Raw genomic sequence first — 25,879 nt, 5'->3', positions numbered from 1 at the left:
GACAAACCTTAGGTCGACATGGACAAAAGGTCGACATGGACAAAAGGTCGACATGAGGTTTTTTTTTTTTTTTGGGGTGTCGTTTTCTTCGTAGAGTACCCGGGAACTCCAATTAGTGCACCGCGTCCCCTCGCATGGCTCCCTTCGCTCTCCATGCTTCGGGCATGGGGCCTTCGCTCCGCTACCGCTTCGCTCGGCACAGATTACCGTTCCAATCGTAGTCCACGTGGATCGTTAAGTATGAAAAGGTTCCAAAAAAGAAAAAAATCGTGAAAAACTAATGTCGACCTTGCTCCTGTCTACCTTTTGTCCATGTCGACCTTTTGTCCATGTCGACCTAAGGCTTGTCGACCAATTGGCGTCGACCTAAGGTTTGTCGACCTTTTTGCTGTCGATCTGGAGTCCGGATACCAAATACATGATGCTGTAAAACCACATGCAAAAATTATAGGACATATGGCAGTACCAGGGAAGGCAGGAGTCACCGAACTACACAAATAATAAAAAATATATATTAATGAAACACTGCAACAATTTCTTGAACCAATGGTCCATACAACAACTGCATATTCTAATAGACACTAATGCAGCTTTCATTGCAGTAAGAAACAATGGGTGCATGGAGAAGCGCAGCCAATGCCAGCTTTACAGAAATTATACTAGCAGCTGTAGTTAGAATACAGGACACTGGCACATACCAAGAGTGTTTCTTACCACTGCCATCTATTATAACTACAGCTGCTACAATAATCACTTTCTCCAAGTTGGACTACTGCTGCCTTCTAGTAAAGGAAACTTGTTTTAGTAGGAGACGCAGAATTCCAACTTGGAGAAAATCATCAGGGGGGCGGTTGGCAAAACAGGTAGATAGCTAGCAGAAAATACACATTTGATAATGCAGACTGGCAGATTACAAGACACACTGCAGTCATTCACACAACTTTTCCACTGGAAAAATAGGTCAGCAAGCCCTGGGTAGCAGCTTCTATGTGCAAAGATATTTCATCTTCAGTGCACACAATATATCACATTTAATTAAATACAAAAATTTACAGCTAGAATTTAAAATATTGAAATAATTCTAAACAGAGGCACTGGCCATAATTGCACAAGCCCCACTCCGTTACCATTGCTTATCAGATACATTTTATATATGTATCCCAACATAATCATACTACAACATCACCATAACCATTGTTTTCCACTTATTAACAATCAGTCAGGTTTCTGCAGAACAGTGTAATAAAGGTGTAGTAAATTAAGGAGACACCAGGCAGTGTGTCAGCCTGGTACAGCAGTGATCAATGCAGAAGGCACAGATCCGTCATTTGCTTCTCCTTAAACATTTTCATCCAATGACTTTGGTAGATGTTGGGAATTACTGGAGAGCTGGTCAGAGGCACAAACTTTTCTACCATCTTTGTCAATGTTTGCAGCAGGGTCTTCAGTCTGCAAGTCACAAACAGAAAATGATCAAAATTACTAGATTTGTAAAATAAAATTAAAGAAATCAAAATCTAAGGTCTACATCCATATCCAAGTTATTATTCTATACAAAGTGAACTCTTCAGTCCAAACTATGGAATGAAGGCAGCCTAGAATGTACATTGGGGAGACAGTCGACAGTCAGAATGTCAGCAAGGAAATGCAGACAAGGTAGTGATGTCACTTAAAGCATTTTAACCATGTTGACATTATAACTTTATGTAGAGAAAAGAAAAAAAGCCAATCAACTTTATAGCAGCACTCATTCCTTAAGTTCTTTTTTCATAGCAAATGCACTTTATTAAATATATTAATAGAAATAATATAAACTTGGAAAAAGATTCTCAATACCCATATGTGATGTAAGTGCCTTTATTATTATCACATATGATGTATTATATGTCCCCTTATAGCAAAGGGGACAACTGAAGTGAAATATTAAAACAATAGAGATAGAATAACGTGTAAGAAAAATAAATAAATAAATTATTATATGTGTATGGAGATAAATTTAAAAGAAAATGCTGATACGCTGTCTTGATTGATAAATCAATAAATGCCTGTGGTTAGAAAGATTGTCAGATAATTTATTTAATTTATTGAAACAACCACTGACTCCTTTTGGCCAGTGATGTTTGTTAAGGGTTACAAAATGTATCAGTGTTGTAACAATTCTAGTGCATTCTCAATTTTATGGATCATAATGCAACATTTGTTGCTATATGGTGATGCAAAAAGAATGTTAGGGACAACACTGCATATATATCCGGATGAGTTTATCTGTCTATTTATCTATAAATTTGAGGCTGTTATTGCCTTAAATAATGCCGGTATATGATTACACACTGACAAATGGTAATTTGATATTGGGTATTATAAATTACCCCTGTTGGAATGTATGCTCACTAACTACTACTCCTAAATTGGTATCCTGCTTATCACAGCAATACCTGGGATGATGATTGTAATTTAATGCTGTGCTGTTTTAAGAATGAGCCTGCTTGAACACCTCTTTATGAGATTCTATAAGAGGGGAATGTAAAGTAAATATATGCATATTAATGCTGCTGCAAAAATTGCTGTTTAGACATGTGCAGCTAATCCAGGCACATATAAATCTCGATTGGTAATTTCATCCTTTTTTGACCCCTGTGTAGTTCTAATGATATGTGTTCACAATAAAACAGGTGGGAGCATGCCAAATTATCTTCTATATGATTTATGTATACGTTTAAATACTACTACAAGTATGCTGTCATAGATGAACAGTTAATCCAAACCTATGTAGTTTCCAGATAGATAGTTGTATCATTACATAATCGCTGTTGGTTGTTGTCCCAGTGACATGTGTTCACAATAAATCAAGCATGTCAGAATTTTCAAAGATATAGATGGCTTGTTTGGATTTCCCGTGTATACATATAACAATTCAGGTCCCTCTTACTGCCTGCAAAGTCTGGCTGGTATTGCCATGCAGCACAGGTACACATTGAGATTTACCCCTCTGGTATGTATAGTAGAATTAGTTGCAGGCAAGTAGCTATTACTAAGAGCAAACACTCCTATCTTCTATATATATTTTGCCAGCATGTATCTATTGGTCTAACAAATAACCCTTCCTAATATTCTAATATGCACAGGTAGTTAATACATGGTAATATTTCTATTGACAGCGCACAGCTGAGCCGATGCGCATTTCACTTTATTAAGCTTCGTCAGGGCTTTGTTAGACCAATAGATACATGCTGGCAAAATATATATAGAAGATAGGAGTGTTTGCTCTTAGTAATAGCTACTTGCCTGCAACTAATTCTACTATACATACCAGAGGGGTAAATCTCAATGTGTACCTGTGCTGCATGGCAATACCAGTCAGACTTTGCAGGCAGTAAGAGGGACCTGAATTGTTATATGTATACACGGGAAATCCAAACAAGCCATCTATATCTTTGAAAATTCTGACATGCTTGATTTATTGTGAACACATGTCACTGGGACAACAACCAACAGCGATTATGTAATGATACAACTATCTATCTGGAAACTACATAGGTTTGGATTAACTGTTCATCTATGACAGCATACTTGTAGTAGTATTTAAACGTATACATAAATCATATAGAAGATAATTTGGCATGCTCCCCCCTGTTTTATTGTGAACACATATCATTAGAACTACACAGGGGTCAAAAAAGGATGAAATTACCAATCGAGATTTATATGTGCCTGGATTAGCTGCACATGTCTAAACAGCAATTTTTGCAGCAGCATTAATATGCATATATTTACTTTACATTCCCCTCTTATAGAATCTCATAAAGAGGTGTTCAAGCAGGCTCATTCTTAAAACAGCACAGCATTAAATTACAATCATCATCCCAGGTATTGCTGTGATAAGCAGGATACCAATTTAGGAGTAGTAGTTAGTGAGCATACATTCCAACAGGGGTAATTTTTAATACCCAATATCAAATTACCATTTGTCAGTGTGTAATCATATACCGGCATTATTTAAGGCAATAACAGCCTCAAATTTATAGATAAATAGACAGATAAACTGTCATCCGGATATATGCAGTGTTGTCCCTAACATTCTTTTTGCATCACCATATAGCAACAAATGTTGCATTATGATTCATAAAATTGAGAATGCACTTGAATTGTTACAACACTGATACATTTTGTAACCCTTAACAAACATCACTGGCCAAAAGGAGTCAGTGGTTGTTTCAATAAATTAAATAAATTATCTGACAATCTTTCTAACCACAGGCATTTATTGATTTATCAATCAAGACAGCGTATCAGCATTTTCTTTTAAATTTATCTCCATACACATATAATAATTATTTTTTTTTTTTTCTTACACGTTATTCTATCTCTATTGTTTTAACATTTCACTTCAATTGTCCCCTTTGCTATAAGGGGACATATAATACATCATATGTGATAGTAATAAAGGCACTTACATCACATATGGGTATTGAGAATCTTTTTCCAAGTTTATATTATTTCTATTAATATATTTAATAAAGTGCATTTGCTATGAAAAAAGAACTTAGGGAATGAGTGCTGCTATATAAAGTTGATTGGCTTTTTTTCTTGTCTCTACATATTCATATATTCAGATCAACAAGCAGCACCACTTGAATACAATTGTGCTGAAATATTTATCAGCACAATATGTTATATTATAAATATTCCCTAAAAAGGATCACTAATTTACAATCTGGTGCGGGAGTTCCTCTAACTTAAAAGACATTATAACTTTAAACATGATTGCTGAAATGCTTTAACCTGGGGCTTATGCACCCATACTGCTGAGGACAGCTGGTAAAGCTCCCCCCCCCCCCCCCCCACAAAGGTTACCTTGTAGCCACCACAGCTGGATCTACGTTTGTGGAAATAAAAAATAAAATAAAACACATAACGTAGGAAGTAGAAAGATTAGGACAGATAAACAGTGAGGATTGCATGGAGTATAGTGTGTACATCCAATATTGGATGTTTCCTCATTGCGAATTAGAGCACATCTCAAGAGAGCATTGGGCCTAATTCAGCATGAATCGCTATTCAGAGAATTCATGAACTGAGCGATTATCATACAACTGCGCATGCGTAGCATTCGCATTGCGCATGTGCGAGTGGTAACAGCGACAGAAAATGCATAAAGATCGTAATCGCAATGTAGCCACTGTTTGACTGACAGGAAGCTGGCATTTCTAGCCGGGAACCTAATGTTTTCTGGGTGTGTCATAAAAAACACAGATGTGCCCAGGCGTTTTTTGGGGAGGGTCAGACATCAGCGCAGACCACTTCCAGCCTGTCTCAGATTAGTTGCAGCATCAGACGGCAAAAAATCTTCAATGTTCTGGAAATTGCATATGCATCTGTATATGGATAGCGATCTGCGATGCATTCGCAAACTTGCACAAGGCAGTTTTTCTTCCTGTCGGGGCGACACCTTTCTACTCGAAGACAACTGCAGTTTCTCAGAATAACGATCCATGCTGAATTAGGCCCATTGTACAATATAATGTGTACTCCACTTAAGAACCCATGGTTACCTAAGCAACATTGGTTTTGGCCTTTCCCCTCCATTTGTCACAAAAGAATAAAAAAACAAAACCTAAACGGGTTACGCATGTAAAGAGTTTTCCTGGGGCAGTGGCAGCAGCGTAATCTGTACCCCTAAGGCAGGGCTGGCCAAACCGGTCCTTGAGATCTACCAACAGTTCATGTTTTCCAGGCCTCCTGGAGACCTGTAGAATTGTCAATTAGGAATGAATGCATCACATCTTAATTAGTAATGACTACACCTGTGCACCAGCTAGGTGGTCTGGAAAATGTGAACTGTTGGTAGATCTCGAGGACTGGTTTGGCCAGCTCTGCCCTAAGGTCTCATTGAGACCTAGGTGCGAGATAGGGTTGTACTAGCCCACAGGCATATGGCAATGCTTAAGCAGAGCATAGCCTACAACAACTGGTATTCCCCGGTGGGCATCCAGGTACAGCGGTAATGAGGCCTGACCCTGTTACCTGCGTGAAGGAACCAGGCACTGTAAACTTGTGCTGTGTTGTATTCTACTATGCAAATGCTCTAACGGACAAGATAAGGTGTGTTCAGGGAGACGTGGCCATATTGGACACAGGGGTCTACTATAATCTTGTAAAGCCCTCTAAAATATGCTGCAGACTTCCCATGCAGTTATACAGTGCACCTTACATCTGGTGCTACCCTCATGCCAATAGAAAAATATTGTAGCTACAGCAATAAGCCTAACTTCAGACACTGAAAAACCAGAGTGCTATAGTTAGTTAGTAACATAACATTCAGCCAAGTTAACAACACATCTCAGTGGGAGTTACAACACCATTAAGAGAGTGTTTAGCAGCCTCTACATATACTGGAATGTTTACAGAAAAACAGAAACATACACTTTTAGAGTATATACATGCTAAATCCGTGGTCTCCAACCTCAACTGGGGTGTTAGCTACTTTCTGAAAAAAAAAACCTCTGGAAGAGCTACCCCCGCGCACATTCCGGTGAAAGTGGGTGTGGGCTCGCAAAAGTGGGTTTGGCCTTGCAACAGTAATGCCCCCCCCCATAGTGCCAGATACACAAGTCATGCCCCTCAGCAGTGCCAGATACACAAATAATGCCCGTCAGCAGTGCCAGATACACAAATCATGCCCCTCGGCAGTGCCAGATACACAAATCATGCCCCTCGGCAGTGCCAGATACACAAGGCATGCCTCCCGGCAGTGCCAGATACACAAGTAATGCCTCCCGGATGTGCCAGATACACAGGTAATGCCCCTCAGCAGTGCCAGATACACAAGTAATGCCCCCCAGCAGTGCCAGATACACAAGTAATGCCCCCCAGCAGTGCCAGATACACAAATCATGCCCCTCGGCAGTGCCAGATACACAAGTAATGCCCCCCAGCAGTGCCAGATACACAAATCATGCCCCTCGGCAGTGCCAGATACACAAATCATGCCCCTCCCAGCAGTGCCAGATACACAAATCATGCCCCTCCCAGCAGTGTCAGATACACAAATCATGCCCCTCCCAGCAGTGCCAGATACACAAATCATGCCCCTCCCAGCAGTGCCAGATACACAAATCATGCCCCTCCCAGCAGTGCCAGATACACAAATCATGCCCCTCCCAGCAGGGCCAGATACACAAATCATACCCCTTCCAGCAGTGCCAGATACACAAATCATGCCCCTCCCAGCAGTGCCAGATACACAAATCATGCCCCTCCCAGCAGTGCCAGATACACAAATCATACCCTCCCAGCAGTGCCAGATACACAAATCATGCCCCTCCCAGCAGTGCCAGATACACAAATCATGCCCCTCCCAGCAGTGCCAGATACACAGTTAATGCCCCCCAGCTGTGCCAGATACAGTTAATGCCCCCCAGCAGTGCCATATACAGTTAATGCCCCCCAGCAGTGCCAGATACACAGTGAATGCCCCCCAGCAGTGCCAGGTACACAGTGAATGCCCCCCAGCAGTGCCAGATACACAGTTAATGCACCCCAGCAGTGCCAGATACACAGTTAATGCACCCCAGCAGTGCCAGATACACAGTTAATGCCCCCCAGCAGTGCCAGATACAAATAATGCTCTTTCCCCCCCCCCCTCCAGCAGTGTCAGATACCCACCCAAATCATGCCCCCCGGCAGTGCCAGATACACAAAACATACCCTCCCAGCAGTGCCAGATACACAAATCATGCCCCTTAGCAGTGCCAGATACACAAATCATACCCTCCCAGCAGTGCCAGATACACAAATCATGCCCCTCCCAGCAGTGCCAGATACACAAATCATGCCCCTCCCAGCAGTGCCAGATACACAGTTAATGCCCCCCCCAGCTGTGCCAGATACAGTTAATGCCCCCCAGCAGTGCCAGATACAGTTAATGCCCCCCAGCAGTGCCAGATACACAGTTAATAACCCCCAACAGTGCCAGATACACAGTTAATGCCCCCCAGCAGTGCCAGATACACAGTTAATGCACCCCAGCAGTGCCAGATACACAGTTAATGCCCCCCAGCAGTGCCAGATACACAGTTAATGCACCCCAGCAGTGCCAGATACACAGTTAATGCACCCCAGCAGTGCCAGATACAAATAATGCTTCCCCCCCCCCCCCTCCAGCAGTGTCAGATACCCAAATCATGCCCCCCGGCAGTGTCAGATACACAAATCATGCCCCTCGGCAGTGTCAGATAAACAAATCATACCCCTCCCAGCAGTGCCAGATACACAAATCATGCCCCTTAGCAGTGCCAGATACACAAATCATGCCCCTCCGCAGTACCAGATACACAAATCATGCCCCTCCCAGCAGTGCCAGATACACAAATCATGCCCCTCCCAGCAGTGCCAGATACACAAATCATGCCCCTCCCAGCAGTGCCAGATACACAAATCATGCCCCTCCGCAGTGCCAGATACACAAATCATACCCTCCCAGCAGTGCCAGATACACAAATCATGCCTCTTATCAGTGCCAGATACTCAAATCATGCCTCTTATCAGTGCCAGATACTCAAATCATGCTCCTCACAGCAGTGCCAGATACACATTTAATGCCCCCCAGCAGTGCCAGATACACATTTAATGCCCCCCAGCAGTGCCAGATACACATTTAATGCCCCCCAGCAGTGCCAGATACACAGTTAATGCCCCCCAGCAGTGCCAGATACACAGTTAATGCACCCCAGCAGTGCCAGATACAAATAATGCTACCCCCCCAGCAGTGCAAGATACACAAATAATACCTCACCCACAGCAGTGCTCACAATTGCTGCCCCCGCATCCGCCGATGTGTTTGAGGGGAGGAGATGAGGAGAGTCCACTGGCAGACAGCCACAGCGCGTCTCCTCGTTCTGAAATAAGTACCCACGGCAGCGCTGCTGACATCTCCGACCGCGCTCCGCGCGGCCATTTCAAATATGGTGCGGACCACCAGCCAATCAGGAGCTGGCGTGTGAGCTCTGACTGGCTGGCGGTTCGCACTATATTTCAAATGGCCCCTCGGCGCGTGGTCGGAAATGTCAGCAGTGCCGCCGTGGGTACTTACTTCAGAGCAAGGAGACGCTCTGTGGCTGCCTGCCAGTGGACTCTCCTCATCAACTAGGAAGCGGTGCTGAGCTACCAGTCGCTCGCGAGCGACGGGTTGGCGACCGCTGTGCTAAACCAATACTCTACCACTATCCCATCAGGGCAGTTGCTATAATCCTGTATTACCGACCAGTGGTCACACATTGCTTTAATAAAGTTCCCAGGTCTGCTGGAAACTGTTGTGTTATGTTACAGAATAGAGTGGCTGCATCTGCACTGGGTACGCGCGCTACTGAAGGAGAGGCAGTGTCCAGCCTCCTACCGTGCCTGCGGTATGACCGGCCATAAGGGAGCTGCCATACGGCAAGTGCTTTCTTCCCATCAAAGCAGGGGTGCGGGAGTGACCGCGACGCTGCTAAGCCCCGCCCCCAGCGTGATGCCCACTGTTTTTAGATAATTGGCGGTAATAACGGCTGCAAACAAATGTGGGTTTGATTCCGCACTGGTGTCAAATCATAAATAATAATTATATTAACCAGTATATAACAAATATCTCGGCCAAAGTGCCACCATGAGTTAAACTGGTGGTGCACCCTGAAGTCAGTAATTGCTTACTGTAAACCTGTTGTACAAAAAAAAGAAAGAGGACTTCTTTGTGGGCTGCCAAGTTTGGCTGGTTGTGGCGCGACTATCGCTGAGCGGTATTGCAGCGGCCGGAGAGTGTCCATGTTGTAGCTGGAACCGTTGTGGCAACGCTGTGTTGCTGAAAATGGTGGGTGTCTTTAGGAGGGCACGTACTAACACAGGAGGGAAATCTCCTCCTGGGCTGCAGGTTAGTGAGAAAGGGGAGCTCCTGTGTTGACAGCTGGGAGCCCCCGGGTGTGGGGGTGCGGCAATGGCTGCACTGCCGTAAAGCCCCTTCCCCAGTCGGATAACTATTAGTTTTAAATATATTGCCGGGAGTGAACTCGGGTTTTGAATGTCATGCTGCCATGTTACTTACACCAGCCGTACTGCTGTTTAAGGACAGGCTGTACTGATTGCCTGACCTGCCTTAGCGCGGTGCTAATAGGCTTAGAAACCACCACCTAACCTGTCCACCACCCTTGCTAATCGCAGGTGGCGGGTTATACCTACCACTGCCTAAGCCGGTCAATGGGCGGGTGGGCAAGCAGCTGTGGCCAGGCCTCAGGGTCCGTTAATCCTGTGGCCAGGGACCTGGCTCTAAGCCTCGTGGGGTGCGACGGATCCCCTCCGACGGCATTCCAATGGATATGAAAAAAGGGCTGGAGACAGCACTCTGTGCACCCCACTGCCTTGGGCACTAATCTAAAATGGAGGTCTTCTGAGGTATAGAGGAGGAGGAACCAGCTACAATTCTTATTAAATGTAAAGTGCCAGGCCTCACTCATCACCGTCTATACCCTAACATATATACTCCAGTGTCCCCTAGTGGATGAAGGAGAAAAAAAATAAAATACAATATAATAAATCATGACCCTACCTGTAATAAAATGAACTGACCCTACCTGTTATACATTAGAAGTAGAGAGCCAGTGCCATGTTCTGGTTAAGCAAGCACTAATTATTTATTTATTTATTTATATTTATTTAAACTAATTATTTTTTTACTAAAATGCATAGTGACATTATGTATGTCTCACCCTGTGTTTCAGGTAGGAAAGGTAAGTGTCCCATCCTACTGTGATTACATTAATGTAAATGACACGGTACTTGGGTGACAAGAAGTAGAAGTTTATCATTTGTGCAGCTGGCCACACCATCCAGTCAGCCTGAAAAAAAAGGGGAAATGTGTTAACACAACACAACAGTGTAATGCAATTTACAGCACAGCCTATAGATCAATACATATAAATAACATTGTAACATTGTCCGTAACTGAATATTTTTTAAGGGAATTTCAACTTGGACGCAAAGTTTTGTAGTAGTGGTTCTCAAACTCTGTCCTCAAGACCCCAAACATGGAGTCCTGGGGGCTATGAGGGAAAAAGAGAGGCTAACGGATGTAGAAGAGAGTACTGGATCAGTTGGGAATCTGGAAGGGTAGAAAGAAGAAGTGTTTTTTGGGAGAATATGAAGCATTGAATGTTGGGGAACAGTGACAGAACTCCAACAGTGAGTGACTCCAAGCACTACATTTAATGGTGGGAATGTTAATGGTCACCGTGATACATATATACTCAAAACAAACAATTTAGAACTATAGTGTCTCCTTGGAAACAGTTGATCAGCACAAATACAAAATAATCTACATATTACATCTGGAAAAGAAGGCTCGCTTTCAAATCTAGTTTGTAGAGAAGTCCTGTTTTCGCAGGGAAAAAACAAAGTACTGAAAGTTGGTCAAATGGCTGCTATTTTGAAATATATATATATATATATGTGTTGAGTCTCCCTTATCCAAAATGCTTGGGACCAGAGGTATTTTGGATATGGGATTTTTCCGTATTTTGGAATAATTACATACCATAATCAGATATCATGGTGATGGGACCTAAATCTAAGCACAGAATGCATTTATGTTACATATACACCTTATACACACAGCCTGAAGGTCATTTCAACCAATATTTTTTATAACTTTGTGCATTAAACAAAGTGTGTCTACATTCACACAATGCATTTATGTTTCATATACACCTTATACACACAGCCTGAAGATAATTTAATACAATATTTTTAATAATTCTGTGTATTAAACAAAGTTTGTGTACATTGAGCCATCAAAAAACAAAGGTTTCACTATCTCACTCTCACTCAAAAAAGTCCGTATTTCGGAATATTCCGTATTTCGGAATATTTGGATATGGGATACTCAACCTGTATATATATATAATTATTATTATTTGACAATTAAAAACTTCTAAGTGCCTAATTACTCATTCATTCATTCATTCATTTTTTTTTGTATTTAAAATAGGGATTTTCCCCAGATTTATCACCTGCTCAGGGTTGGTGAATTATAATTTTGTGGTAAAATTACCACAAAGCCCATTTCGCTGACCACTGAATAGGCCTTTTCACAAATTTACCGCAATTCGCAGTAAATTCTCGTTTTTTACTAATTGAATTCGGCCCTTAGACTTTTGGGCTTATCCATCTTATTAACTGTCTTGAGGTCCCTAATTTTACACCATCTATGTTTGGTACAGTACATCCTAGTTTTAGCTATTAAAGCTTGAAGCATAATGTTGCTGTCCTTTTTCTAATTCAATTAATAATCAATGTTATTTGTATTATAAAAAGGTTATATTTATACAGGCATAGATTAGACTTTCTTGCATTTGGATTTATAAAGAGATGAAACATTATACAGGTCTACTGCATCCTCAAACAGAGCTGCATACTATGTTTAAGGGGGGTATTCATTTAGAGCTGTTTTTTCACCTAGGCAAAAAACTGCACTTTTCACTCTTTTTTAGGGCGAATGGGGATTCACCCTATTCAATAGCAGGGTCATTTTGTCGCCTAGGCGAATAATTTAGCAGGAGCTAAAAACATGTAGATCTGTGAATCCACATGTTTTCTCATCTGAGCCAGCAGAAACACGGGCCATTTTTGCAGATTGAGGCATTTTTCATCAATGCCTTATCACAAATTAAAAAAAAAAAAAAAAAAGTGAAAATGCACTGGCAAAATGCCTTAAAAACGTCCCGCAACTGAATACGCAGAGGGGGAATTCGATAGCTCCGAAATTGTCGGAGCTAATTGAATACCCGACTATGGGGTAAATTTACTAAGGTGGGAGATTTTTGGAACTGTTGATGTTGCCCATAGCAACCAATCAGATTATATCTATTATCTGCTAGAAGCAGCTAGATAAATGGTAAGTAAAATCTGATTGGTTGCCATGGGCAACATCATCAGTTCTAAAAATCTCCCACCTTAGTAAATTTACCCCTATGTCTGTTTGCTGACATCTATGAGCAAATGACTTATAACTTGTTCACTTATTATCTAATGACTTCTAGCACATTGTCTGAAATGCAGAAACTAAAAGGCAATAAGATTACAATATTCCAATCATTATTGTGCTCTCACCTTGTAGAACTCCCAAAACTTATCTTTAAACTCTCCCCAACTCTTATCCAGACTCTGTCCCTCCATGGTGCCCATACCTGTCAACATAAAGGAGATTTGTAATGTAGAACTGCCGTTTCTTCAAGTTCATATCTATTTGGAGCAAATCTAAAGTACAAAGACAACTACTGAATAAGGCGTCTGCTTGAAAGCCTCCCCGATTACCAGAATGCATCACTCAGCAACTGTGTAATGGAGTGTTAGGGTTAGGCTGCAGGGAGGGAGAGTTAGGGTTAGGCACCCCCAGGGAGGGTTGGAGTCAGGCTGCTGGGGGGGGGGGGGGGGGGAGGCGGGCTGGGGCAGATGGTTAGGTTTAGGCTGCGAGAAGGGAGGGTTCGGGTTAGGGGCCATTGGGGAAAGATGAGTATACCTACCTTGTCACCATCGGGATGCAGCAGTCAGTATTCTGACTGCCGACATCCCAAGCTCCGGCATTTAGAACCCTGCACATGCATATATATTTAGATATCCCTTTAACTCCAACAATCGTACTTACCCAAAAAGTACCATACTCCAAGAAAAGGAGAGGCCACCAACTGATCAATTAGCACCTTTTTCAAAACAACTCTGGCCAAGCGACCAGGGAAGGCCCTATCCAGCCACGAATACCAGAAGTGCATCATCGGACCCATTGAGCAGCCTATAGCAAACATCCGACCTGCAAGGAAGGAAAGCAGAGGTGGCAGAGCAAACAAATAGCTATACAAAAGCACCTGCATTTTCAGGTTCCATCACTTTCAATCACTTCATTGCTTCAATCAATCATAGATAGGTAATTGGCGCTAGTACAAACTATACATTGTTTATCAACAATATTGTACAGAAAGATATAAATTAAATAAATAAAAAAAAAAAAACACCACACACACACACACACACACACACACACACACACACACACACACACACACACACACACAGTAATTGCATATGGAAACACAAAATGAAGACAAGGGACTTCTGGTGTATAGAAGATAATGTTGTTCATAAATAGCCACTTAATGTGCACACCAGGGTAATACTAAGTTGGCTTGTCTGTAAATCTTTGTTGGTATTGATGGCTAGGTCGAGACTTATACATTGGGAGGATGGTAGTGTTAGTCTCCACGATGTTCCCAGTTGTCGCTAGAGAAAAAGGAGCCACAGGTAGCAATGTATTTATGGGTAACCGGGTAATGGGAAGTGAAGTGTGGGAATTGACTTAATATTTTTTTCTATACTTCTCAATAAAAAAAATAAGATTTTACTTAGCGGTAAATCTATTTCTCGTAGTCCGTAGAGGATGCTGGGGACTCCATAAGGACCATGGGGATAGACGGGCTCCGCAGGAGACATGGGCACTTTAAGAAAGAATTAAGTTCCTGGTGTGCACTGGCTCCTCCCTCTATGCCCTTCCTCCAGACCTCAGTTAGAGAAACTGTGCCCAGAGGAGATGGACAGTATGAGGAAAGGATTTTGTTAATCCAAGGGCAAGATTCATACCAGCCACACCAATCACACCGTATAACTTGTGATAACTACCCAGTTAACAGTATGAAAACAACATATCATCAGTTTAAGACCGATGCAACTATAACATAACCCTTATTAAAGCAATAACTATATACAAGTATTGCAGAAGAAGTCCGCACTTGGGACGGGTGCCCAGCATCCACTACGGACTACGAGAAATAGAATTACCGGTGAGTAAATTCTTATTTTCTCTGACGTCCTAGTGGATGCTGGGGACTCCGTAAGGACCATGGGGATTATACCAAAGCTCCCAAACGGGCGGGAGAGTGCGGATGACTCTGCAGCACCGAATGAGCAAACTCAAGGTCCTCCTCAGCCAGGGTATCAAACGTAGTATTTAGCAAATGTGTTTGAACCCGACCAAGTAGCAGCTCGGCAAAGTTGTAAAGCCGAGACCCCTCGGGCAGCCGCCCAAGAAGAGCCCACTTTCCTCGTGGAATGGGCTTTTACAGATTTAGGATGCGGCAGTCCAGCCGCAGAATGTGCAAGTTGAATCGTACTACAGATCCAGCGAGCAATAGACTGCTTTGAAGCAGGAGCACCCAGCTTGTTGGGCGCATACAGGATAAATAGCAAGTCAGTTTTCCTGACTCCAGCCGTCCTGGAAACATAGATTTTCAGGGCCCTGACTACGTCCAGCAACTTGGAATCCTCCAAGTCCTTAGTAGCCGCAGGCACCACAATAGGTTGGTTCAAATGAAAAGCTGATACCACCTTAGGAAGAAATTGGGGACGAGTCCTCAATTCCGCCCTATCCATATGGAAAATCAGATAAGGGCTTTTACATGACAAAGCCGCCAATTCTGACACACGCCTGGCCGAAGCCAAGGCCAACAGCATGACCACTTTCCACGCGAGATATTTTAGTTCCACGGTTTTAAGTGGCTCAAACCAATGTGACTTAAGGAAATCCAACACCACGTTGAGATCCCAAGGTGCCACTGGAGGCACAAAAGGGGGCTGAATATGCAGCACTCCTTTAACAAACGTCTGAACTTCAGGCAGTGAAGCCAGTTCTTTTTGGAAGAAAATCGACAGAGCCGAAATCTGGACCTTAATGGAACCTAATTTGAGGCCCATAGTCACCCCTGACTGTAGGAAGTGCAGAAATCGACCCAGCTGAAATTCCTCCATTGGGGCCCTTCTGGCCTCACACCACGCAACATATTTTCGCCATATGCGGTGATAATGATTTGCGGTCACCTCCTTCCTAGCTTTAATCAGCGTAGGGATGACTTCCTCCGGAATGCCCTTTTCCTTCAGGATCCGGCGTTCAACCGCCATGCCGTCAAACGCAGTCGCGGTAAGTCTTGGAACAGACAGGGTCCCTGCTGCAGCAGGTCCTGTCTGAGCGGCAGAGGCCATGGTTCCTCTGATATCATTTCTTGAAGTTCTGGGTACCAAGCTCTTCTTGGCCAATCCGGAACAATGATTATAGTTCTTACTCCTCTCCTTCTTATTAACCTCAGTACCTTGAGAGGAGGGATCACATAAAGCGACTGGTACACCCACGGTGTCACTAAAGCGTCCACAGCTATCGCCTGAGGGTCCCTTGACCTGGCACAATATCTTTTTAGCTTTTTGTTGAGGCGGGACGCCATCATGTCCACCTGTGGCCTTTCCCACCGGTGTACAATCATTTGGAAGACTTCTGGATGAAGTCCCCACTCTCCCGGGTGGAGGTCGTGTCTGCTGAGAAAGTCTGCTTCCCAGTTGTCCACTCCGGGAATGAACACTGCTGACAGTGCTAACACATGATTTTCCGCCCATCGGAGAATCCTTGTGGCTTCTGCCATTGCCATCCTGCTTCTTGTGCCGCCCTGTCGGTTTACATGGGCGACCACCGTGATGTTGTCTGACTGGATCAGCACCGGCTGGTGTTGAAGCAGGGGTCTTGCCTGACTTAGGGCATTGTAAATGGCCCTTAGTTCCAGAATATTTATGTGTAGGGAAGTCTGCTGACTCGACCATTGTCCCTGGAAGTTTCTTCCCTGTGTGACTGCTCCCCAACCTCGAAGGCTGGCATCCGTGGTCACCAGGATCCAGTCCTGTATGCCGAATCTGCGGCCCTCTAGAAGATGAGCCCTCTGCAGCCACCACAGCAACGACACCCTGGCCCTTGGAGACAGGGTTATCAGCTGATGCATCTGAAGATGCGATCCGGACCACTTGTCCAACAGATCCCACTGAAAGATCCTTGCATGGAACCTTCCGAATGGAATTGCTTCGTAAGAAGCCACCATCTTTCCCAGGACTCGCGTGCAGTGGTGCACCGACACCTGTTTTGGTTTTAGGAGGTCTCTGACTAGAGATGACAACTCCTTGGCCTTCTCCTCCAGGAGAAACACTTTTTTCTGTTCTGTGTCCAGAACCATCCCCAGGAACAGTAGACGCGTTGAAGGAACCAGCTGCGACTTTGGAATATTCAGGATCCAGCCGTGCTGTTGTAGCACTTCCCGAGCTAGTGCTATTCCGATCAACAACTGTTCCTTGGACCTCGCCTTTATAAGGAGATCGTCCAAGTACGGGATAATTAAAACTCCCTTTTTCCGAAGGAGTATCATCATTTCGGCCATTACCTTGGTAAATACCCTCGGTGCCGTGGACAGACCAAACGGCAACGTCTGGAATTGGTAATGACAGTCCTGTACCACAAATCTGAGGTACTCCTGGTGAGGAGGGTAAATGGGGACATGCAGGTAAGCATCCTTGATGTCCAGTGATACCATGTAATCCCCCTCGTCCAGGCTTGCAATCACCGCCCTGAGCGATTCCATCTTGAACTTGAACCTTCTTATATAAGTGTTCAAGGACTTTAAATTTAAAATGGGTCTCACCGAACCGTCCGGTTTCGGTACCACAAACATTGTGGAATAGTAACCCCGTCCTTGTTGAAGGAGGGGTGCCTTGATTATCACCTGCTGAGAATACAGCTTGTGAATCGCCTCCAGCACCGCCTCCCTGTCCGGGGGAGCTGTCGTCAAGGCAGATTTGAGGAAACGGCGAGGGGGAGACGTCTCGAATTCCAGCTTGTACCCCTGAGATACTACTTGTAGAATCCAGGGATCCACCCGTGAGCGAGCCCACTGGTCGCTGAAGTTCTTGAGACGGGCCCCCACCGTACCTGGCTCCGCCTGTAGAGCCCCAGCGTCATGCGGTGGACTTAGAGGAAGCGGGGGAGGACTTTTGTTCCTGGGAACTGGCTGTATGCTGCAGCTTATTCCCTCTACCTCTGCCTCTGGGCAGAAAGGACGCGCCTCTAACCCTCTTGCCTTTCTGGGGCCGAAAGGACTGTACCTGATAATACGGTGCTTTCTTTGGCTGTGAGGGAACATGGGGTAAAAATGCTGACTTCCCAGCTGTCGCTGTGGAAACGAGGTCCGAGAGACCATCCCCAAACAACTCCTCACCCTTGTAAGGCAAAACTTCCATGTGCCTTTTAGAATCTGTATCTCCTGTCCACTGCCGAGTCCACAATCCTGTCCTGGCAGAAATGGACATTACATTTATTCTAGATGCCAGCCGGCAAATATCCCTCTGTGCATCTCTCATGTATAAGACAGCGTCTTTAATATGCTCTACGGTTAGCAATATAGTGTCCCTGTCTAGGGTATCAATGTTTTCCGACAGGGAATCTGACCACGCAGCTGCAGCACTGCACATCCATGCTGAAGCAATAGCCGGTCTCAGTATAATTCCTGAGTGTGTATATACAGACTTCAGGATAGCCTCCTGCTTTCTATCTGCAGGCTCCTTTAGGGCGGCCGTGTCCGGAGACGGTAGTGTCACCTTTTTTGACAGACGTGTGAGCGCTTTATCCACCCTAGGGGATGTCTCCCAACGTGACCTGTCCTCTGGCGGGAAAGGGTACGCCATTAGTAACTTTTTAGAAATTACCAGTTTTTTATCGGGGGAAGCCCACGCTTCTTCACACACTTCATTTAATTCATCAGATGGGGGAAAAACCACTGGTAGCTTTTTCTCCCCAAACATAATACCCTTTTTTGGGGTACCTGGGGTAATATCAGAAATGTGTAACACATTTTTCATTGCCGTAATCATAACGAGTGGCTCTATTGGAATGTACACTAGTCTCATCGTCGTCGACACTGGAGTCAGTATCCGTGTCGACATCTGTGTCTGCCATCTGAGGTAGTGGGCGTTTTAGAGCCCCTGATGGCTTTTGAGACGGCTGGGCAGGCACGGGCTGAGCAGCCGGCTGTCCCACATCTGCTATGTCGTCAAACCTTTTATGTAAGGAGTTGACACTGTCGCGTAATTCCTTCCACATGTCCATCCATTCAGGTGTCGACCCCGCAGGGGGTGACATCACATTTATCGGCACCTGCTCCGCCTCCACATAAGCCTCCTCCTCAAACATGTCGACACAGCCGTACCGACACACCGCACACACACAGGGAATGCTCTGACTGAGGACAGGACCCCACAAAGTCCTTTGGGGAGACAGAGAGAGAGTATGCCAGCACACACCAGAGCGCTATATAATGCAGGGATACACACTACACACAGTGATTTTTCCCCTATAGCTGCTATAATACACAGTTTGCGCCTAAATTTAGTGCCCCCCCTCTCTTTTTTACCCTATTGAGCCTGGAAACTGCAGGGGAGAGCCTTGGGAGCGTCCTTCCAGCGGAGCTGTGAGAGGAAATGGCGCCAGTGTGCTGAGGGAGATAGCCCCGCCCCCTTTTCGGCTGACTTCTCCCGCTTTTTTCAGGATATTTTTGGCAGGGGATTTTACACATATATAGTCTTACTGACTATATTATGTGTTTTTTTGCCAAGCTAAGGTACTCTTATTGCAGCCCATGGCGCCCCCCCCCCCAGCGCCCTGCACCCATCAGTGACCGGAGAATGTGGTGTGCATGGGGAGCAATGGCGCACAGCTGCAGTGCTGTGCGCTACCTTAATGAAGACCGGATTCTTCAGCCGCCGATTTCCTGGACGTTCTTCTTGCTTCTGGCTCTGCAAGGGGGACGGCGGCGCGGCTCCGGACGACCGAGGCTGGGCCTGTGTTCGATCCCTCTGGAGCTAATGGTGTCCAGTAGCCTAAGAAGCCCAAGCTAGCTGCAAGCAGGTAGGTTCGCTTCTTCTCCCCTCAGTCCCTCGTAGCAGTGAGTCTGTTGCCAGCAGATCTCACTGAAAATAAAAAACCTAAATTATACTTTCCTTTCTAAGAGCTCAGGAGAGCCCCTAGTGTGCAACCAGCTCGGCCGGGCACAAAATTCTAACTGAGGTCTGGAGGAGGGGCATAGAGGGAGGAGCCAGTGCACACCAGGTAGTCCTAAATCTTTCTTAGTTGTGCCCAGTCTCCTGTGGAGCCGCTATTCCCCATGGTCCTTACGGAGTCCCCAGCATCCACTAGGACGTCAGAGAAATAAAATTATTATTATTATTATAAACGCAAAATGGCTAGCGACATTATGTGGCTGTCTGTTGACTTTGCTGTACAGTCTTTAAGAGAATCCTTGGTGAGTGTTGTTTAAGCAAAAATATGAGAACATACAATTTTCATTTTTGATGCTTTCAGATGTGCTGCCTCATATGTTTGACAAAGTTTGTCCCCTCAGTGGCCGTCCCTCATAACCCCCGCCATGATCTGAGTCCAGCTCTGATCTGGCAGCGTTAACAAAGAGTTACTGCGCATGCGCAGAAGCTCAATGAAGCCAAAGAAAGATGGCCGCCACTTCCATCCGTCCTTCACCAGTCCCCATTCCCACTAATCAAGGTCCTCTAAACAATGGCTCCCCACTGAATAGCATTGTGCTGCTCAGACCCTTTATGTGCTGCTCCCCAGAGGATGAGGAATCTGGGAACATGAGCTTAATGTGCAGTATGTGTGCTGCTTGGTCCCCATGTCCGGGCTGTACTCTGTGATATCTCAAGTAATATGCAGTGTAAGTAATGTACAGTGGACTGTAAGTAATATGCAGTGTAAGTAGTGTACAGTGGACTGTTAGTAATATGCAGTGTAAGTAGTGTACAGTGGACTGTTAGTAATATGCAGTGTAAGAAGTGTACAGTGTACTGTTAGTAATATGCAGTGTAAGTAATGTACAGTGGACTGTTAGTAATATGCAGTGTAAGTAGTGTACAGTGGACTGTTAGTGATATGCAGTGTAAGTAATGTACAGTGGACTGTTAGTGATATGCAGTGTAAGTAGTGTATAGTGGACTGTTAGTAATATGCAGTGTAAGTAGTGTACAGTGTACTGTTAGTAGTATGCAGTGTAAGTAATGTACAGTGTACTGTTAGTAATATGCAGTGTAAGTAATGTACAGTGTACTGTTAGTAATATGCAGTGTAAGTAATGTACAGTGTACTGTTAGTAGTATGCAGTGTAAGTAATGTACAGTGGACTATTAGTAGTATGCAGTGTAAGTAATGTACAGTGGACTAAGTAATATGCAGTGTAAGTAATGTACAGTGTACTGTTAGTAATATGCAGTGTAAGTAATGTACAGTGGACTGTTAGTAGTATGCAGTGTAAGTAATGTACAGTGGACTATTAGTAGTATGCAGTGTAAGTAATGTACAGTGGACTAAGTAATATGCAGTGTAAGTAATGTACAGTGTACTGTTAGTAATATGCAGTGTAAGTAATGTACAGTGGACTGTTAGTAATATGCAGTGTAAGTAGTGTACAGTGGACTGTTAGTAATATGCAGTGTAAGTAATGTACAGTGGACTGTTAGTAATATGCAGTGTAAGTAATGTACAGTGGACTGTTAGTAATATGCAGTGTAAGTAATGTGCAGTGGACTGTTAGTAATATGCAGTGTAATTAGTGTACAGTGGACTGTTAGTAATATGCAGTGTAAATGATAGGATATTGAGATGTAGTGTACTGTAAAGCAATGTGTAGTGTATGCAAAGGCATATTGGGCTGGAAAGTTGGGTGTGCCGGAAGTCGTAAGCAGTGGCCCCGGGCAGGGTCTGTAGACACTGACAGGGGACTTTTCAGTCCTTGCACATTTGGATGCACACATGTACACCAGGAAAGGCACTGTAGCGGCATTAGCATAAAGTCACTGACGCAACTGTAGCAAAAGACGCAAGGAAGGCCATAACTGCATCTGACTCAGGCCCTACGAAGATGGATCCCGTCCTCCTTGACATGCACCGCCCCAACCCAGCTTTCATAGATTTCCCGGGCTGGTTTTCCATCCCAATCCGCCCCTGCTATTCATTTTAAAAACAGCCATCTAGCTGGTGAATGGTCAGACATTTGAATATATTTTTCGGATACCAATGCTAATGTGTTTAAGACAAATAGCTATGGCATATACTGTACATAGACACAGTTGTTAACCACCTAGAAGCAAGATTTGCCAATCATATTCTGCTTTTCAAGAGTTTTCAATACAAAGAGCCATGATCAAAATGAGGCATGTGACTTTTTTAATGTAATTTATTTATAGTGAAGAAAAAGTGACCGTATGTTATATCATTTGTAAATAGCCCGGTCCAACCCAGTCCTCGTCAGTGAGAGAAATTTGGAGATGTGTCTCCCATTTATTTTGGATCACTAACTTCATATCATCCACAAAAGGACAAAAGAGTTATGTACCACACAGATACTTGTGAAATTATTTTTGAGGATACTGGAAAAATGGAAGTCCAGCAATCTAAAATTGAGCTTCAAAACAAATAAAGCAGAAATTTTCAATTAAGCTCAAAGAATCTTTTCCAAATTTAGCAAAACGAGCTGCTGTTGGACTGGCTATACCTGTAAGCACAGCGGAATGTGAGAGGATTTTCTACTTTAAACATAAGTAAGACAAGTTTAAGGATGGCATGAAGCAGAGCACACTAACACCCTGGGTGTGGTATGGAAGGTAGATTGTAATTAGGTCGTCCACTATTGGTCGACAGTAACTAGGTCGACATGAGTTTTTTATGTTTTTTTGGTGTCGTTGTCTCCGTAGAGTTAACGGGAACCCCAATTGGTGCAATGTGTCCCCTCGCACCGTTCCCAATTGTAGTCCATGTGGATCGTTAAGTATGAAAATATATATATTTTTTTTAAATTGTGAAAAACTCATGTCGACCTGTCGACCTAGAACATGTCAACCTAGAGACCCTGTCGACCACTAGTGGTCGACCTAGAGACTGGATCCCAACACCCTTTTCCACCAAAATGCTGGATCCACCCCATACTGACCCTTATGTGCAGTTGTTCTGTTCTGCCAGCACTTGGAGAAGACATCCTCTCCAAATGCATGTGATCCATCTCTCTCTCTCTCTCTCTCTCTCTCTCTCTCTCTCTATGTGCACGGTTTACACAGCAGGCTACCTGGTTGTTTTTCAAGGACCCTTTCCCCCTCCAATCCGCAACCCGGTTAAACCCAGCAATAACCTGTGCAGTGGAAAAGGGATACTAATAATCTGATGCTGATATCACTAGAGGGACCAGATCCTACAGATTTTGATTATAAAAATCTGCAGATAGCTGGGTCTCTAAATTAAAGAACATAACAATATATAAAAGGTAATCTCAAATTGAAATCATCTTTACCTGTCCGCAGCCAGTCCCGCTGTTTGTTGGCATCTCTTCGTAGCTCCCGAGTCTGCTGGATGGTATCACCAATGCCAAGTAGTGCTCCACAACTGACCGTGTTAGTAACCAGCAGAAATCGGCCTCTGAAGAGCGGCTTCCAATAGCCGGAGACCTGAGCCAGCAGTAATCTACCCTGGGGAAGCATCCTGCCAAAACGTTACCAACCACTGGCAACAGCCCCACATGGAGCTAGGACAGCAATGCCTAGAGCTCACCTACAGGACAAAAAAAATCATATTGTAATAAAAGAAATAACATCCACTAATAAGATAGTATGTCAGGAGCATGTAGCGCCTCTACATTTACATTATATTCCAGCTATGTGACTTCCTATCCAAAGACTGGTTGCAACTAGTAATGCAAATATTACTGCGCCCACAGTGGAGAGTTTGTATGGTTTATGAATGAAATAGACTATACGGGGCTAACTTTTAAAAGACTGTATTAATGAGAATCTCCGCATTGGGAATAATCCAAATATATAGTCACGGTTTACAGTAGATTTTTAAAAATATCATGGACAGATAAAAACATTTATTGGTGTATACACAAATATATAAGATCCACCTCCCTGAGAAATTAAGTATGAAGTGTTAACTGTATTAGTCTATTGCTTTTTAATTATGTGCTAGCTATACAGCAATTTGGTCATTATTGATTTTTTTATAATTATTTAAATTGAGTTGCTGGAGTTATTTGAATTTTTGCCATGCTGCTTCTTAAACAGCGCAGGGAGAAATCAGTTCTCTTATTAATCAATGTTGTTGTATGTCACATTCACAACAGTATGTGGCTGTTTGTATTGTGTACTTATTATTATTATTATTATTACTACTTACCTGAGCTGGTATAAACAGTGAAATCACTCTGTCTCCTCTGAATCCTCCTCAGCTCAATGTGTGTCTGTGTAAGGGCGGAAGTTATCTACTGCCCTCTCGTGCTGTCACTTCCTGATCCTGATCACTGAAGGGAACAGACACAACCATTTGCTGTGTGAGTGACTGTGCTCTGATTGGCTCTCTGAGTAAGTGAGAGCCAATCAGAGATAGCCTTGGGCCCTGTTGCCTAGCAGCAGCCTAGAGAGGGGAGGGAGTGAGGGGACTGAGTAGGTTCATGTCTGAAACAGAGAGAGAGAGAGAGAGAGAGAGAGAGAGTCAGATATCCTCCAACGAACCTAGGAAGTTTCCTTGTTACAAATACAACAACCAGGAGAGTCAGGAAAAAAAAAGCCACCATCGGAACACCATCAAATTATTAGCATTCGATGGTGACAAACATTGGAAGGGCACTATTAAATGCTAAAAACACTACCATTGAAAGAAAAACATTGATGCCCATCCTTAGGATGAAAGAGTCAATGTGCCGGCAGGAAAAAGGTGTCAGGGCAGGGGTTGTGGTTAAGGGAGCTCACTGCCATAGCCCTGCCCACCGATACCCCATACATGGTCAGACCTGGGATTTTGTTAAAAATTAAAGACAAATCAGGATGAACAGAAGTAAACAAAATAATCTTAAAGTAATTGCATACTTGCCTGAAAACCGGGTGACCTTCCTGGCCCCCCGGAAAAGCAGGCAAGTCTCCCGATTCTTAAATTCCCCCCTGCCCGGCCGTCCACTTTGTGAGTAAAGCTCGTGTTCCGGCCAGTCGATGTCGCGATTCTTGTTGAATCGTATAATTATAGCCACACACCCTGCAGTATAATGGCGGTAATAGCGGCATTACAGAGCGCAGGGCGTGGCTTAAATGACGTCCCGCTGTAACCATGCCCTGAACCGCCTCCATCCCGCCCACTTACTGCCTCCGCTCCGCCCCCTCTGCTCGTCATTGTCCTGCCCCGCCCCCCTGCTTAGCCTACCTGGCTGCTCTCTCCCGGAAAGAGCAGCCAGGAAGTAGGTAAGTATGAGTAATTGCATACATGGTATAGGAGATCTACAGGGTGATTCAAAAGTCACAGTACACCCTTTTGTTTCAAGGGTGCAGGACATTGGAAAACTGAATACTCCAGTAAGGTATGGGTGAGGTGGGCTATCTTTTAGGGTACTGTATGTACCGAAAATGGGCACCATCTTGAATATAAGTCAGTTTTCCTATTTTCCCAGTTTTTGAAACAAAAGGGTGTATTGCGACTTTTGAATCACCCTGTACAGTCATTTGGTCGACACACACAAGCTTGACATGGACAAAAGGTCGATTTTGGAAAAGGTTGACAGGTACATAACCCATACCTCCCAACATGACCCTCTCCTGGAGGGACATAATGCTCTACTCCTGGACTTCGCTATTAATGTATGACTGTCAAGGCAAAACCATGTCTTGTTAATGATTGCAGCTTTAAAAGACAGTACGGGGGGTACAGATGGAGAGATCAGTTCTTAAAAGTCTAAGCAGTCTGACTAGATTGCTTAGAACTTAAGCACGGATCTCTCCATGTGTATGCCCCACAGAGATAGTGATGTGCGGTCCCGTGCATCGCTATCGCCGGTGCTAGATTGGCCTGGCCAGGCACAATCTAGCAGGTCACTCATTTCACCTCTGATTGGCTGCCGGACTGCGAGCTTTGATTGGCTCACGGATCGGCGCCTAATTGAAGGTAGAGTGACACCCGCACCACTGC

At 44.2% G+C, this 25,879-nt stretch overlaps 1 protein-coding gene across 1 annotated transcript; it reads right to left on the bottom strand.

Moving 5' to 3' along the window:
* Positions 1-976: 976 nt before the first annotated feature.
* LOC134909319 (mpv17-like protein 2) lies at positions 977-24,209 on the bottom strand. The gene is made up of 6 exons (XM_063916075.1): positions 24,104-24,209; positions 23,223-23,479; positions 13,670-13,831; positions 13,135-13,211; positions 10,737-10,865; positions 977-1,449 (listed from the first exon to the last, which is right to left on the bottom strand). Exons 2-6 carry the CDS (start codon positions 23,407-23,409, stop codon positions 1,339-1,341), a joined length of 666 nt encoding a protein of 221 aa, XP_063772145.1. The 5' UTR covers positions 23,410-23,479; positions 24,104-24,209; the 3' UTR covers positions 977-1,338.
* Between the last annotated feature and the right edge of the window lie 1,670 nt (positions 24,210-25,879).

The sequence above is a fragment of the Pseudophryne corroboree genome, chromosome 1 (genome assembly GCF_028390025.1).
Source record: "Pseudophryne corroboree isolate aPseCor3 chromosome 1, aPseCor3.hap2, whole genome shotgun sequence".
NCBI lineage: Eukaryota > Metazoa > Chordata > Amphibia > Anura > Myobatrachidae > Pseudophryne > Pseudophryne corroboree.
Note: the sequence above shows the minus strand (reverse complement) of the source record. Positions and strands in the feature narration are given on the sequence as shown.